The sequence below is a fragment of the Ceratosolen solmsi genome, unplaced genomic scaffold (genome assembly GCF_000503995.2).
Source record: "Ceratosolen solmsi marchali unplaced genomic scaffold, CerSol_1.0 scaffold11, whole genome shotgun sequence".
Lineage (NCBI taxonomy): Eukaryota > Metazoa > Arthropoda > Insecta > Hymenoptera > Agaonidae > Ceratosolen > Ceratosolen solmsi.
The window spans coordinates 11,448,640-11,463,250 of record NW_011948416.1 but is presented as its reverse complement, the minus strand read 5'-3'; the positions used below and the strand labels follow the sequence as shown (position 1 = coordinate 11,463,250).

The following is a 14,611-nucleotide window of genomic DNA, read 5'->3' as shown; positions in this document are numbered from 1 at the left end:
CATCAGGACCACCCGGACCACCAGGACCGCCTGGACCACCTGGACCACCGGGACCTAGTATTGGCAAGATTCACAAATACAGTGAACGTGATTATTATGGTTCGAGGAAAGGTATACCGTATTAACGATAGGTTTAGCTTGAAAACGGTTATTAGTAATCAAACTTAAGATATATTGCATATTATGTAAGTAATTTTTATATTTTGCTAATTATGTTTATTGACAGAATTAACAGCAAAAGACGATTGAAATTTTTGCTCGAAAAATGAATTGTTACGAAATGTGAAATTAGTTTAAAATATCGTAATAACAATTTCATGCAATTTATCATATATACAATAGAATGTCATATATATATATATATATATATATATATATATAATAAATATTAGATTATTGATTTAGTACATTTTCCGATTATTCAAGTACATAAGACATCGCGAAAGGGCAAAATATACATAAATCAATGTTATCTGTGTCCGCTATATTAGGAAATTATAAAGGATCGTATGAAAATTCTATAAATAGAGTAGGAATCAATTCGGGATATTGACTATCGTAAAGATTTGGTCATAACGTTTTATTTACGTACATGTACTCTACCGGCGATTCTTAGGACTGCGAAGCAACTTAGATGAATTGAAAGCTCTCCGCGAACTCAAGGAATTGAAGGAACTTAAGGAGCATCTGGGTATGAAATTTGCAGCTTACATCTTGTAATTCTTTACCTACAACCAATGTTACATCGCTCTTTACGCGTGTAAATGCATAACTGCGTGTATGCACGAGCTAATAGGATATTTTCCATTCGAATTTCATTAAAATTCTTTTAAATTTTGAATTAGAAAAATTGCTTTTTATTACCACTTCTTATCCTCTTTGTATTATCGAACATTCAATAAAAAAAATCATATGATCGTCCAAGGTTCTTTTTATTTTTAATGCAAATTTGACTATATTTTATTGATTTTATATAATTATATTAACATATGAACAACTAATTAATGACATACATATGTTAAATTTACAAAACAAGTCAATTTTGTTACGTTTAACAGTTGCCAATTGCAATTAATAGTAATTAAATAGCTATATTGGTATTTGATCATCTAATGTCTTTCGCAAATAACTAATTTCAATTTTAATCGAGATTCAAAAATTGACAGTTAAGCATTTTTTACTACAAAAACTATGTGAATAAAAATAAATTTAAAAAATTAAAACTTCAACTTTTAAATTTTAATAAAATAATTCATGCGTATAAAACGGTTTATTTCTATTTAACTGAATATTGTATGAATTATATAATGCCCATTGTGCTCTTCCTATACTTTACATTTACATCGGAATAATGATATATTTGGTCTACGTGGAATTTTAGGTGTTAATGCTGCAGTGACAAGGGGGCCTTTGGAAACTACAACGAAAATTGTTCCAGGAGCAGTTACATTCCAGAATACTGAAGCAATGACAAAGGTATAAAACCTCTTTGCTTAAACCGCTTATAAAAATTTCACCTACTTATGATGAAATATATTTTTTCACAGATGTCCGCTGTAAGTCCAGTAGGAACTCTAGCTTATATTATAGATGAGCAGGCATTATTAGTTAGAGTTAATAATGGTTGGCAATATATTCCGGTAAGTTGCGTATACAAATATACTGTTCATTTAAATAAATTGAATGATATTACTTTTATATAAATTGACTAATGAATCATATTCTTCTGTGTTACGTTATTGATTATTCATAATTGAAATACATATGAACAGAGGCATATATTTGTTTATAATAATTAATTAGCTTTGCAATTTTTAGTTTGAATATTCTACTGTATTTATTTCTAAATAGAATTAAAATATATCTAATAATTATTCAATTGAAGCTTGTAAAGTTCGGAATAAATTTGATCGATATATTAATTAACTTTTGTTGGATTTACATAAAGTTTCTAAATTAATAAACTAAAATGTTAAAATAAATGAAGAAATAAATTAAATTTATTCGTGGAAATATAATCTATTGATGTGATTTAAATTCTAACTTTATTTTTAAATATAGAATTCGTTGAATATGTGCGGCATGTGGAATATAAGAAAAGCACCATTATACATTGAATTCGGTTATATTGTTTTTTTTTTTTAAATTAAATTAAAGGCAAACATGGCATTCACATAAAATAACAAATAAATTCCTACCGCATTAGTTAAAAATTATAAAGAATTCATACAATAATTAATTGTATAACATTATAATGTGTTATAAATGATTTATAACGAATTAAAAATGATAATTACAAACTCTATTTTACAAACTCTTTACGATAAATCGAAGATTTTTTTATGTTTTTGTAATTGTAATTATTCCTATAATTCGGATCATCGGAATATTATCTAGTTAATCATAACTTTTAAGTAACTTTCCGAGATACAGGAATTCTTGATGAAGTACAATAAAATATTGATTTATTGACTTTTAATGATTATTTTTGATAAACGTCTATACTATTTAATTATCGATCAACGAAATTTTTTTTTCGAAATTTACTCCAAATATTACTTACTTCAATTTTTATTTGAAATTCATCGATAAATATAAAGTTTCCAGTTTGCTTATATAAATACTAAATAATATTATAATAAATTCAGTGGATTTAATTAAATACCAATTACATAGTGCTTTTAATAATCATTGAATATTATAATGTAGCTCGGGACTTTGTTGCCTATAACAACTCCAGCGCCACCCACCACTGCATCACCACCACTTAATCCTCCATTTGAAGCTTCTAATTTGATCAACCAGATTCCCATGAAGGCAGAGAGCACGAGCGTTAGTAAAAATTATTTATTTATTTATATTCAAATTATTTTACATAACATTTTCCCCGAGTATTGAATTGTATTAATGTACTTCGAATTTTTTATGTTTTCACGCTGACCAGTGGTATCCAAAAATGGTATAGTATTCACGAATGTAATTTATTGTTATGTAAATATTTTTAATTTGCTCCGAAGAAAAAGATATTTTTAAAATAATGAAAAATTTATCGAAAGTCGAAAAAAATTGTAAATTATTATCGTTAATATATGTTTCCTATGATTTTTCATATCCCGAGATTCTTACACTTTATATATAATTGTCACTTTTGCATACATTTCACATTTATATTTCATATTTTTCAGGCTATTATTTCTATTAAATTCAATAGATATTGTTGGCGAAAATTTTAACTTTCTCTAGAGAACACAAAGTAAAATAACCATTTAAAAGATCTTACAATATGCAAATATTCTATCGGAAAATGAAAAAAAAAAAAAAAAATTAAATAGAGATAGAATTTAGCTGACAGTGATCATGAAAAAATATAAAGTATCTTTTTAAAGTAACCGCTTTATTCTTTTTTTTTATCCAAACTATTACTAACCAATTTCTTATCCAAATTATAACGTCCTATTAATTGTTTATATTAAAATTTTACCATTTACTTCGACTCGAAGATAACATAGTAACGAAGTAAGAGGACATTATTCATGTTGAATTGTGCAAAAGTCGTACGAGCAAACCGATTATTCTAGCATTTTCATAATCAAAAATACATCCTAGATAGAGAAGAATTTCACAAAAAGCTATTATTTCTATTTCAACCAATAGTCTTCCAATTGGACATAAGTTCACAACTCCAAGTAACACAATACATGAAACGAAATTGTTCTTGTTGTTACGAATTAATATATGCATCAACATTATTGGCACGAGAATTTAAGCTTGATAAATTTGCAAAAAAAAAAAAAATAAAAAAAAATAGTCTTTTCATATCGGGAAAATTCAAGTGTTTTGCTAAGAAGGGCAGGATGAAACATTATTTCTCGACATCCGATATTCCTTACGCCCTACGAGATTATTCTGATTCCACGGCACTGTAATTCAATAAATATTATATTTTCCCATCTCGCGACAATAACAAGGAGGCGAATAAAACGCGTGGCGTAGGTCGATAGAAAGCAGCATCGCTTACGTAGCTTTCAAAAGCTAAGCTTATTGAAAATTGATTTTGCTATGAATGCCTGAGTCCAAAGGCGCCGACGCTCACATTTACATCATTTCAGCTCCGGATGGCGGCATTGAACGAGCCCTTCACCGGCGATATGCACGGGGTGCGGGGGGCAGACTACGCCTGCTATCGGCAAGCGAAGCGAGCCGGGCTAAGAAGCACATTCCGCGCCTTCCTCAGCTCGCGCGTTCAGAATGTCGATAGTATCGTGAGGCTCGGGGATAGGGATTTGCCTATCGTCAATATTAAGGTGAGTAATGGCTTTTTAATTATGTTCCTTCTTTCTCTTTTGTGTTGTGAACGCGGATGCGGTGATGGTAGAAGAGTGCTTGTACGCGCCGTTATCGTTATTAAGAGGAGTTTAATTTTGTACCGCAATGTGGTGAAAATTATAATTTATCCAATGCAAATGAGTAAGTGGTTGTGTTGGATTATGGAAAACTAAAGTCCTCTGTCGTGCAAATGAGATATAAATAGTGCGCGTTGGCGGTTTATTTTTTTTTGTTCACTTATCACTTTATTATTTTTGTATAATATTTGCTTCAGACAAGTATTACGTCACTTTTCTATAAAAATATTTTTCTTTATAAACGTGTATAAAAGTATCATACAACTTTTGGCAGTATTGATAGTTTTTTATTAATAATTGAGTCAGCTTTGTATTTCCAAGTATTATTCGTTTCTAAGAAATTTAAATTTATCGCAAAACTACTTAAATATTGACGACAAACTTCAAACAAAATAAATATACAAAACAATAAATATACAAGAGCATAAAAAATTACGCATATAAAATGCACATACTTGTATTACATGTACATATATATATATATGTGTGTGTGTGTGTGTGTGTGTGTATGGGTGTGAATTTTTTACTACAACGAATATTGTACCTAGAGTACCTAAAGTTATGTAAAAAAAAGTACGTTCTATATCTCCACTTTATGCTATTTGATTCTAATTGCATTTTATTTTTAGGGTGATGTACTTTTTAACTCATGGAAGGAGATGTTCAATGGAAACGGGGCTTATTTTTCTCAAAATCCTCGAATCTACAGTTTCAATGGAAAAAATATACTCACAGACTATACATGGTAAATATTTATATAATTTTTTAATTGTCATTAGCTTAATTTTATGAGCTTAAAATATATTAATCAATCATTCGGTGTTTCAAGTTTCATAAATTTAAGAAATTTACAAATCTGTATTGTTATATTTCCAGTGATCTTTTAATACCTCATAATTAATATTGTAATTACATATAGATGTTTATATTATTGCTGTGCATTTATACGTAGAATTTCATATCAACTAAGCATGATTAATTATTATAGAACCGTTAAAGCGCTGTAGATTGATCGAGTAAAGATCTCAATGATTCTCCTTTTGAAATTTGCCGTTTATAATGTCTGTTCAGTACGCGGGGCTTGCAAATCATATTGCGATGGCGTTCTTCGTTTTCTAAGAAACTCGACAGTTCTAAATTGAATATGAAAATTATGCCGTGAATGTACTCCTTGAATAATAACTTCATTTTATCGAAACGCATTTTCGTGCAGTTCATATTTAAAATCATAATAAAGTATAAATCTATTTTTGTACATCAAAGTATATATCAATCAAAAAACGATTATTTATAGTGACACAGCCGTTCATTACCATTGTTTAATTACCATTGTTGCTAGAACGTCATACAGATGAAGGAGTCGGCACGCATAGTATATATTTGTGCAAAGAAAACTGATCACAATATCATTGAATTAATTTAGCACTGGACATAAATTCGAATTTTACAAAGGGAAACATAGGCTATTAAGTTCTGATTTATATTTTTATCAAAAAAATAAAACATGATATATCGCGCTAAGTTAATTGAGAAAATTAATAAGTGAGTTTATCGAAGCTCATTGTGTTAATAATGCCGACTATCTTAAATTAGCAACCAAAATTATTTCTCTGATTCCGTGTGCAGGTCAAACAAAGTCGTGTGGCACGGCTCACACGCATTGGGCGAGAGGGCGATGGACACATACTGCGACGCCTGGCACTCGGACAGCTCCGATCGCTACGGCCTCGGCTCGCCCTTACTAGGGGGTCGTCTCCTGGAGCAGACGCGCTACTCCTGCGACAATAAATTTGCTCTACTGTGCATTGAGGTGACGAGCGAGCTCACAAAGAGACGCCGACGACGCTCCCTCAGTGTCAAAGATGGGGACGATGCTCGTGGCATCGAGAGCGTGGATAACGTGGAGAACGAGGACCGAATCAACGTGGAGGGGATCGACGAGCAGGACGAGGAGAGCGCGAACTACAACAACATCGAGGACGACGTGGACGACGTGGACGACGACGACGAGGACGACGAGGATAACGAGAACCAGCGTATATTTACGGAGGCCGAGTACGCTGAGCAGCTGCGACAACTCTTTCAAGAATGAAACGACGATTAATGTAGTAATTAATGCGCACAAGGACGAGGGATGAGTTGTATTTTACATGTACATAATCAAGGAGATGATGCATTTCCTCTCCTCTTTCCTTTCCTTAATCTTAGTTCTGCTCTGCTCTTTTAATTTTGATGACGTTTCACTAACCCGATTTTCCTGATTTCGAGATAATACGAGGCTTCTGATTGGGATATTCTCTTTATTAATGTAAGAAATGTAAAAGTTTGTTTTTGTTTCTATGATATGTGCAATGCTTGAAATTTTTTACCACTACAATGATATTAAATAGTAAAAAGTTGGCACACTTATCCCATGACTGCTGTGTTAAAAAAATAAGCTATTTTTCCAATATATAAAATAACATTTAAGAATTCAACTGCATTTTTAATTAAAATTAACATTTTTATTAAAAATTAGATGATTATTATAAATATGATATATACTGTATATATCATAAACATAAACATTCTATAATATAACTATGTATATTATGATAAAATTTAATATTCATATATTTTATTATGAAAATGATTTGTCCTTTTGTGCATTTAGATTTTTTTCCAAAATGATTTTCAACAAACGAACCGTATTGATTAGATAAATAATGCATTGCATAATTGTACGAATAACATTTTATAAATACCAAGAACCTGATTGAATCAATCGATGATACGTTAAAGCAACTACTTTATTGATAACAAGTAAATGCAAAGTTGAACGCCATTATATTTTAATTATATTTTAATATCGCCAGCGATATTAAAGTAATTATGTCATTTTTATTCTGTTTTTTCGTTTGCAATTATTAAGATTATTAAAATATATAATTATTAGTATATATTTTAGCATAAGAGTTCAGTAGCCGTATACGTGCTTTAGCCATTTTAATTTCTAGTTAAATTTTTCAATCAAATCATCTCATCGAGGATTTATTTCTCATTCTATATTTCGTATCTCCATGACAATTCTTAGAAATTTATTCAATACTCATTGCGACGTAACGTAGACGAAAATACTAATTACTATGTACTTTGTTGAGTTCTATGTTCAATCAACTATTATTTAAAAAATATACAAACATACATTCTGTTTGAAAATGGAATTTATATATGATTATTGCAATGAAAATCATTGCAATATACTTATAATCAGATTTTCATATTTTTTACTTTTTATATTCCGATAGAATATATCAGAAAAATACGAATACTTTAATTAATAAAAATATTAATTACAAAATAATAATCAATTGTAATCAAGCAATATTTGGAAATTACTTTATTACTACATTCAATCGTTAGACAAGTTGATTTCTATTTGTAAAAATGAATAATTTTTTATTTTGTATTATAAAAAAAGTAATATAATGATAATAATAAATTACTTATAAATTACTTACATCAATTAATTTATGCATTCGTATCCTATATAAATCATATATAAGTTTTCAATGCTATTTTAATTAACTTACAATTCAAAAACAAATGATGCAGAAAATTCTCAGTATAAGATATTCTCATTCGGAATCACGCGATGCTTGTTTCATTATGGGTTTCCCTCGTCGCGATATAAGTGTAGTGGTAAACTGCATTAATACATTAAAAAAGTAAGAAAAATAAAACAAATATCTTGCTGAATGAATGACATGAACACATATCTTGAGCAATTTATATCGTACTGTTTAGAAAATAGATGCCTCCTGTAATTCTAAGTAATTAAAAATGCCCCAGGTGAACAAAAAAAAAGTATATATATATATATATAACCGCACAATGTATTTTCATTTACAGTTATTGATATTTTAATACTTTGTTTTATTATACACAAAAGAAATTCAATTGCTTATTGATAAAAACGTAATTAACAGTTTTTCTTAATTTACTAAAACATTCAGAATATTTGTATAGATGTAATAACGCATAATAAGTATCATTATATCTTTAGTATATGAAATTATAAATAACTAATTTTTAACTTGGGCGCAAAAAATAAATCATACCTACCTGTATTGGCGTATATGAGTGTGTTTTAGATGTTAAAATACAAATCAATTGTTGATAATGATTTTTCTCATTAAACACTTATATTCTTAAAGAACTAGAGGCTAGGTATAATCAATATTTTACAGCATTCGTATTTTAAATAAAATTTTCCAATCTAGGCGATGTCACCAAAAATATAACAACCATCTCTTTCTAACAATATTAATTTTTATATAAATATAATTTTAGATTTATTTAAAACATTTTCTTTTTCACCCGTGCAATTTAGTATTATAAAACAGCAAATACTTTACATTATAAGATATTTTAAGCACTTATAATTTAGGCAATAATTTTTGTAATTTAAACTGAAATTTGCACGAATGTAAGGTGAACCAGAATAACATCCATGTCACTTGGTTGATTAAGCTACCGTGAAGTGATTAAAAGATAATGTAATGTTTTATATACATTTATAACTACCAAGATTAAGTAATATTGGTGATTCATTAAGTCAAGCGTTGCATTTAGCTTTACATCGAATATAAATCGAATCTAAGTCAATGTTTATAAATTAATAATGTAATATACTAACAAATATCAATAATACTAGTTTTCTTTTTCTATATAAAATGAATTTAAGTAAAAAATATTTCTACATGACTGGAAGTTTTTACGGTTTTAATTTAAAAAAAAAATCAAAAATGATGGAAAATTATGAAATAATTAAAAATCTAAACACTGTTTACTATTTTGGCTAAAATTCAAATAAATTAATAATACTATAGGTTTGACTAATTTTTAAAAAATTGAAAAATTAATTGTAATTATATGTGATTATGTATTAATTTGCTTAATTACTAATTTAATTGTATTAAAAACTAATATATTAATGTTTATTCGTTCTCATCGAAAATGTAAGAGAAAGGAAAATAAACTTAGTTCATAATTAATTAAAAAAATATTGTAAGTTTTATTATGTTAAAAATAATAAACATAATTTTTTCAAAGTCAGTGTTTTTTATATTTATTTAATTACAAAAGTTATAAAGTCTATTAATTTACAAAGTATTAGTGTTTAATACTTCTAATGCTTCTGTATAATTTAAGTTGTGTAAAATAGATTTTAAGTTTTCAATGGATGCATCAGGATCTTCTTCAGTCCATATAATTAACATTTCTTGGCATTGTTCATATGGTGTTTGTTTCTTAGCAAAGAAAAATATCTATAAATAAAATGCAATATTGAAAACAGTACATTGTAAAATTAATATTATTAAAGTGAAATTACCTCATCATCTGTGTATCCTAATTTAACAGCTAATTTTTCCCAATTTTTCTTCAAAACTTCTGCTAATTTTTCCACTAATTCTCGACTTATTTTAGGTTTACTTTCTATAGTTTCGGAATCTTGTTTCAAAGTTTCTTCACTAAAATCTTGATCAATTTGTTCAGGTGGCGGTGTTTCTCCTGCTTCTTGCTTCATATCCATTTGAGTTTGCTGTGATAATATATTTATATGACAACTTTATATATATAAGAAAATTTTTTTTATCAACAATACATACTGGTCTATCTTTAGCTATTTTTTTAATCATTATTTCAAGATATTCAGGTAGCTTATTAATGGGGTAATTTCCATGTACAAAAAAGTGTGGACTCCTTTTAGCTAATAGTCTTAGTGCTCTCCAACCAAAATTACCATCGTTAACTTTTCTGTTAACAAACGAATGTATTATTATTAAGCACATAAGTATCCAATTCAAGATTTACTCTATAATTAATTTATAATAGTATATTTTCTAAAGTATTTATGAATACCAAGTTTACAATTCAACACTATATTTATTCAATACTGTTGATGCATGCTTTTTATTTGATACTTTTTAAACTAGTGTTTTATATTACAAACCAAACATATACCTACTTGTACTCTTCTTCAATTCCTGCCACTGGATCTAACTGTTCGATTGCTTCCTCAAAATAAATTTCTAAAGATGGTAAAAAGTCTCGATCTTTGGATTTACAAGCTTCAAGATTATTTGGGCACAAGTTCCATAATTTCGTTAATTCTGGGCTAAAAAATTAATGAGAAATATAATACAATATAACTAATAGGTACTTTGTTCATTTAACAATCTGAATTATAGCAAATAATTTACTTACTTCCCCATGTAATATTTTCCGACTACTTGTGCATCACGTATCATATCACCGATGCGTCGTTTTAATCTTTTAGGTTTTCTTGTTTCATTTGTTTCTGAAATTGGCTCTACAGCTGGTTTTTTAAAAGCTGGACAGCCTTCATTTTTCCAAGCATTCCAAAATTCTTCACGTTTTAAAATATGTTTCACAGATTCTGCAAAAACAGATCCATCTGGTGGAGTTTCAGTGAGTAGAGTATAAACTTGTTCCGTAGTTGCAGTAACCCATTCGACTTGGTCTGTTTTCAATTCATGTGTTTCTCTTTTTCATAAATAGAAGCGAATGTTAACAATAATATAATAAATGATAATTCTAAATAGAAAAAATGATAAAAAAATTCGACTTTGGCTTACGATTTAAATTTTACCGTACTGTTTAAATACTGAAATAATATTAAAAACTGTAACAAAACGTATCGTCTAAAATTTGAGTCAGACAATTGTAGTTCTAATAATTTTTCATTTGTCAAATATTTTGCAAAGTAATGCGATTCTTTACAAAGGCCTTCCATTGATAATTCAAGTTTCGAATGATCTATTATACAATCTTTTTGATCTTCTAGTTTAAATGAAGCAAATGCTGATAATACATTTGTGGCATGCTGTAATAAATTAATTAATATTATTATAATAATTGCAGATACAAAACTTTAGTTTATAAAAACAATTAATATATGAAAAATATTCAGACGATACTAACAGTAGAAAAAATTTTCCAATGCATTTTATTATAGCACTGATTTGGATTTCGGAAGAAATCTTGTAGGGCCCAAAATTTCCTATACAAATTATAGTCTATCGATATTTTAATATCAACTTTTTCTTCATCAGTTTCCATTTGTTGTGCTACTTCTTCTTCTGACTTTTCCGTTCCAAATTCGGTGACATTCTCTAAATTAAACTCACTAACAATATTAAGTCCAGATCTTTCTGAAAATGGAAAAAACTTTGCCAAAAATAGCAAAATTCTTCCACAAAATACTGTTTGTTGAGATCTAGAAAGTCTCCTAAGAAGATCATTACACATTCTTAGTAAATTATTTTTACAAGCACCAAAAAATAAATCTTCTTTCCAAATAGCAACATTATTTTCCACATATGTAAATAGTTCTTCGCAATGATCTAAAGTCATTGCATCAAACATGTCACTTAGTAGCATAACAGGTATACTCGTTGTTGCTAAATCTTTTCTACAGAGCTCTATACAAAATTTAATATATGTTTCCAAAGCTTGAGTATTATTATTGGCATTATTCGATAATATAGTGACTAAAGTATCTCTTAAAGCTTGGTCGATCGCTGGTTTTCTGTCCTTATCATTAGCACACTGTTCTGTACATTGTTTTTGAAAAGTAGCTATATCCGATGTCTTTAAACACTGCTGTACGTATTTCTGTTATGAAAATAATATTACACATTTTTAGACTTAGATTTAATAATTTAAATACATAAAATAATTATGTTCTACATATATTTATTTGGATTTTCATAACCTAGGAATCTTAACATAAGCGTTATTACTTACACTATAGTCTTTCCGTAACGTTTCAAAAGACGACATTGTAAACATATATTGTTATCTATACATCGAACAATAAATAAAGCAATATTTACTGTAAAGTTACTTTATAAAGCAATTGTTAATATCCGCAAAATGTAAATTTATTTTTTAATTCGCTGCATTAAATATGACAGTTGTACACTAAATACTTCCAATTATGACTGTACGCGAGGTTAAGTACACGTCAATTTACAATAATGTCTACCTGTGCCTAGAAAGGTATACGCAATAGTTTGACTGTATCTTGCTCGTAGCAATGACGAATGGTGTCACAATTCAAGTCAATATTTTAAACTAGAGTATTTACATGAAACAATAGCTAACAATTGTTTTTCCTATATCTGTTTTCCACAATGGAAATTTGAATTGATATTTGAATAATGAAACGTAAGGTTAAAAACAAAAGCACGCTTTACAATATTAATTTTTTTTTTTTACCGCGTATATTTACGTCGTACCTATAGATTTTAGTAATTTCATGGGAACTAAAGTGAAAGCTGTTTTTACTATAATAATTAAGTCTTTAATGAACAGGTGATAAAATTTTGTATTATAATTTGTATATAATTATTTCTATTGTGCATTTACATTTAAATTGTAATTTACATTTGTAGTTCTAATATGATTTAATAAAATACATTTTATATATTATAATAAATTTAATTTTCAAATCCAAGCAGCATATTCATATTAACTTTCCTCGTGTATTTTAAATATTGTCAAAATAAGAAATTCAAATCACTACTAGAATTTAGTGAAATTATTTATGCAAATGCATTTGTATTTATAGAATAATATCTTTTGTTCAGATGGTATTTTCAAATTGGTCGAATATATCTGGAAAAACTTTGATATCTGCGATAGGAATTATATGTACAACAAAAATTCTGTGGCTTATATACTGTAGTATATATATCGTTATAAGAACAATAAAGAGTATATTAAACCATTAGTAATTTTGCCAACAGAAATTAAACCAAAGGTAAAGGAACCAATAATAGAAGTATTCTTCTTTTCTGAGAACTGTGCACATTGTAGGACACATTTAGATTCTAATTTCCCTTGTTCCAATAGAAATTGCTCAATTCTCTCCCTTCGGTATGTGTATAAAGATTAATTATTTAGAAACAAATTTAAAACAAGATTTTTATTTCCAATAAAGACTTTACAACTACATTTTTAATTTATTTTAGAAGATTTGTGACTTATTTATTATCATCCAGAAGAACATTGGATATTTGCGTATACTTTTTAACCTGTTCTCTTATTGTTAAACAAATTCTTAAATTAAAAAGGAGAAATATATATATCAGAGTTATAACAAATAAAGAGGCTCAAGATGTGGAGCCTATGCAAATTTTGATTTTACGCAGAGCAGGTTTGTTGAAAATTCTTTAAAAGAAAACTACATTCTATAATTTTGGATATTTAAAGATTGTTTTAATATTTATTTAACTATTTTTTTTATTATAAAATTAAAATTGAAAAAAACTTATATTCAGTTTTAAATATCCTTTTTATACAAAATATACAAAATTTAAAAAGTATCTATTATATTTTTATTCTACATATTAATTTCAATAAAAATTAGTCAAACATATTCAAGTGTACACACATTATGCAATATTAATTACAATTATAATTTTCAAGCTTACACTATCAAATTTAACTTAAAAAAAATTAACTATAACTGTGAAGTATACTTTTATTACCAAATTGAATTGGCTATTATATATTTGGCATAATAAATTGGCTATTATATATTTTTTTAGGTATTCAAATAAGAAGTAGAAAATCTACATATCTAATGCATCACAAATTTGCTGTAATTGATAATGAAATATTAATTACTGGAAGTGCCAATTGGACATTACAAGCTTTCTTTGGTAACTGTGAAAATCTTATAATTACAAATCAATGTGAACTTGTTCAGGCTTATAGCTTAGAATTTGAAAAGCTTTGGTTTAGATTTCGAATGAATAAGAAAGCAGTACTATAATTAATTATGTAATTATTGTTAATTATATTATATATATATATATAATTATTTTTAGTTAATATAATATCTAATTCAGTTATTGTTTGACAATCTAAAAGAACATTGCCATTTGACTAAACTTTTCACATAAATAATTATATAGATATATAATAAGTGTACATAATAAATAGATATACTCTTTTGTATATTTTTATTGTTATTATAAACAATTATTACTTATATAAATATAAATCTACTATTTAAAACCTGCATAAAAAAATAACTATATGCTATATTTTTATAACACAACAAAAAAGATTAAATATATCTATATATGAGATATATCTATATATAATGGCTTTAATTTTTAACATTAAAATTA

At 27.4% G+C, this 14,611-nt stretch overlaps 3 protein-coding genes across 3 annotated transcripts in view; 2 read left to right on the top strand and 1 right to left on the bottom strand.

Moving 5' to 3' along the window:
- Window positions 1–6,495, top strand: part of Mp (collagen XV/XVIII-type protein multiplexin) — a 50,324-nt gene extending 43,829 nt beyond the window's left edge. The window contains exons 14-22 of the mRNA XM_011496132.1: window positions 7–111; window positions 617–691; window positions 1,382–1,476; window positions 1,548–1,640; window positions 2,710–2,832; window positions 2,945–2,959; window positions 4,110–4,304; window positions 5,033–5,148; window positions 6,030–6,495. Coding sequence (XP_011494434.1) covers window positions 7–111; window positions 617–691; window positions 1,382–1,476; window positions 1,548–1,640; window positions 2,710–2,832; window positions 2,945–2,959; window positions 4,110–4,304; window positions 5,033–5,148; window positions 6,030–6,495 — 1,283 coding nt within the window. The remainder of the gene's footprint in view (window positions 1–6; window positions 112–616; window positions 692–1,381; window positions 1,477–1,547; window positions 1,641–2,709; window positions 2,833–2,944; window positions 2,960–4,109; window positions 4,305–5,032; window positions 5,149–6,029) is intronic.
- Window positions 6,496–9,501: 3,006 nt separating this feature from the next.
- On the bottom strand, window positions 9,502–12,392 carry Hpr1 (THO complex 1-like protein Hpr1). Its single transcript, XM_011495893.1, has 8 exons — window positions 12,216–12,392; window positions 11,391–12,083; window positions 11,045–11,292; window positions 10,653–10,952; window positions 10,414–10,563; window positions 10,055–10,202; window positions 9,778–9,987; window positions 9,502–9,712 (listed from the first exon to the last, which is right to left on the bottom strand). Exons 1-8 carry the CDS (start codon window positions 12,258–12,260, stop codon window positions 9,548–9,550), a joined length of 1,959 nt encoding a protein of 652 aa, XP_011494195.1. The 5' UTR covers window positions 12,261–12,392; the 3' UTR covers window positions 9,502–9,547.
- Window positions 12,393–12,507: 115 nt separating this feature from the next.
- zuc (Mitochondrial cardiolipin hydrolase zuc) lies at window positions 12,508–14,250 on the top strand. Its single transcript, XM_011496131.1, has 4 exons — window positions 12,508–12,531; window positions 13,159–13,349; window positions 13,445–13,629; window positions 14,024–14,250. The coding sequence occupies exons 1-4, from the start codon at window positions 12,508–12,510 to the stop codon at window positions 14,248–14,250; spliced, it is 627 nt and encodes a 208-aa protein (XP_011494433.1).
- The last annotated feature ends 361 nt before the right edge of the window (window positions 14,251–14,611 follow it).

What these genes read in the sequence shown, in the direction of transcription:
- zuc (XM_011496131.1), top strand. Translation starts at nt 12,508, where the DNA reads ATGACGAATGGTGTCACAATTCAA. An exon ending in CGAATGGTGTCACAATTCAA is followed by an intron (nt 12,532 to 13,158) that starts GTCAATATTTTA and finishes TATATACTGTAG; the next exon opens with TATATATATCGTTATAAGAA. An exon ending in TGCTCAATTCTCTCCCTTCG is followed by an intron (nt 13,350 to 13,444) that starts GTATGTGTATAA and finishes AATTTATTTTAG; the next exon opens with AAGATTTGTGACTTATTTAT.
- Hpr1 (XM_011495893.1), bottom strand. Translation starts at nt 12,260, where the DNA reads ATGTTTACAATGTCGTCTTTTGAAACGTTACGGAAAGACTATAGT. An exon ending in CGTTACGGAAAGACTATAGT is followed by an intron (nt 12,084 to 12,215) that starts GTAAGTAATAAC and finishes TTTTCATAACAG; the next exon opens with AAATACGTACAGCAGTGTTT. An exon ending in AGTACGGTAAAATTTAAATC is followed by an intron (nt 10,953 to 11,044) that starts GTAAGCCAAAGT and finishes TTTATGAAAAAG; the next exon opens with AGAAACACATGAATTGAAAA.